This window comes from Arachis ipaensis, chromosome B08 (assembly GCF_000816755.2).
Source record: "Arachis ipaensis cultivar K30076 chromosome B08, Araip1.1, whole genome shotgun sequence".
Classification (NCBI taxonomy): Eukaryota; Viridiplantae; Streptophyta; class Magnoliopsida; order Fabales; family Fabaceae; genus Arachis; species Arachis ipaensis.
In genome coordinates, this window is record NC_029792.2 from 64,549,778 (window position 1) to 64,552,078 (window position 2,301).

Below are 2,301 nucleotides of genomic sequence, written 5' to 3' on the forward strand. Positions count from 1 at the left end.
GTCCAGACTCCTTTTGAGACCCTACCCTTCATTTTCTATCCTTTACTGTGTTTTATTTATGTTCTGTATAAAATTTTATCCAAACAATATTTATTTTACTATAATCCATTTTGATATAAAGATTGCCAAACATAAATCACATTAACACAAACTTACTTTTCATCAAAATTAATTTTATACAAACTTCCATTTACAAACTATAATCCAAACACACATTTAATAGGTTAAACAGGCAAAAATGACTACCCTTTTTAGGTGGACCTTCTTATTTATTAGACCTGACTTTATATTTTGAGTCAAGATATGAACAACTACCTTCTCAAAACACATGATCCACTTTTTTATCTTGATATACTTCATATCAAACATGTGAAAAATAATAAAAATAATTAAATTAACACGTGAAAATTTTCACTTTGAAGTCGGCTAGTTCGAGCCAAGAAATCATTTTTTACTTCATAATAGTTGTCATTCTTTTATTATCTTTAAACTAATTAAAACTCTAAAATAATAAAAATATCCATTATCCATATTAAATAATTCAGTTATAGTGTAATTGTTTTATTATTTTATTATATTTAACTTTATATAAAAAGCAAAGCAAAAGAAATATTTAACAAATACTACGTTAAACTGTAACAGAAATACCGAATTAAGATTTTTTTTTAAAAAAGCAGTAAATATTGTGGAAGAAAAAATGCTAAAGAAAATATTGGCTTTGTGCTCATCCGATGGGAAAAGATTATTGCTGGCTCATTGGAAGCGTACAGTGTCCAGTTAAAAGAAGTTCCAAGTCCGAGTCACACAGCTGATGTTTTTCATTTAATTTCAGAAGATCGTTTTTAATCCGAACTGATCGGACCATTGATTTGTTAGATTTCTGGTCTAACCGGCCAGTCTGATCTTACACAACTATAGCTCTGATCTTCGCCTATATAAAGGGAAAGATCATTATGCTGCCAATGAAAAAGACATAATCTTTGGAATACCCGCTCCCTCTTTTCTCTCTTTCCTCTGTCATCGTAGTCTAGATGGATCTGCCAAGACTTGCTTCAATAATCACATCATCAACATTCACGAAAGTGCTCCTTCCTCTGGGAAAAAATTCATCATTTCCAGCAACAATAATTAGGACCTTAAATTCCCCCTGCTCAATTCAATGCAATGCATTGAATTTAGTTTCTAATGATAACAATAATAATAGTAAAAATCAAACAACAGATCGTCAAATTGTTTCTAAATACGAACCTTCTATTTGGCCTCATGATTATATCCAGTCACTCAATAGTGAATATAAGGTATGCTTCGATACTTCCATCATATTATTGTAGATCATTCTTCGTAAATTTATTAGGCATCCTTGTTAGCAAACTTTAGTAAATATAGACTTTGGATAATGGAAAATTCAAAGAGTTTTATACTTTAGGTTCGACTAGATATAGATAGGCTATGTCGGTAAGGCCTTCAATGCTCAAGTGAGAAATAAAGTAGGTGAGCATAAATTATAAAATTACTCATACGTACTCGAAAATATTTATATAGGATGAGGAGGTTAATTTGTTCAGAGATTGAACTTTTACATATACATACAGTGCAAACTTTATGAGTTCACTTGCTTAAAACTTTTGCGAAACATTAGATTATCCAAAAGAAAAATATGGGAGCTTAGCTTGTGAAGCGAGATTGAAACATGCATAGCAGGAGCATTTGCATTAGCAGTGCAGTTCAGTTTGATTATTTAAGAAAAAGTCATTTCGATCTGATCATTTATTAAAATTGCAGTTCGATTTAATTCGATTTTTTTCTGAGACTATTCGAACCAAACTAAAATTAAAACCGGTCTAATAACCTTGTGCCTGTGCTCCAAGTCAAGTCAATTATCGGATCAGTCAACCCCAACTCGATCCCAAATGTTGGTCTCTCTGAGAGAGTTGGACCTTTACTTTTGGACCATATTATTCAAGTTCTCATTGTCCAAAATTTTAAATTGTTGCCACAACAAGACTAATGCAAATAATAACTAAATTAAGAAAAACATTTTATTTTCATTCCAAGACTTGGTTGAGTGGTATATATGTATGCCTTGTTTAAAAAGTACATTGAATTTAAATCCTAGCTGAGATTATATTGTAGATTAACCGAAAATCGTTTGAAATTCAAAATATAAGTTAACCAATCGAATGAATGTAATTTTTAGTGCACGGTTAATCAATTTAAAATAATAAATTATAAAAATTAATTTTTAAAATTATATATTTTATACATAAATATATTATTTTATTATACTCAATTCAATCAAGG

General features: G+C 29.8%; 1 protein-coding gene across 2 annotated transcripts in view; it reads left to right on the plus strand.

Moving 5' to 3' along the window:
• Positions 943 to 2,301, plus strand: part of LOC107614148 (terpene synthase 10-like) — a 6,153-nt gene continuing 4,794 nt past the window's right edge. For both annotated transcript variants that reach the window (XM_016316375.2, XM_016316376.2), the window contains exon 1: positions 943 to 1,298. In XM_016316375.2, coding sequence (XP_016171861.1) covers positions 1,032 to 1,298 — 267 coding nt within the window. In that variant the 5' untranslated portion in view covers positions 943 to 1,031. The remainder of the gene's footprint in view (positions 1,299 to 2,301) is intronic.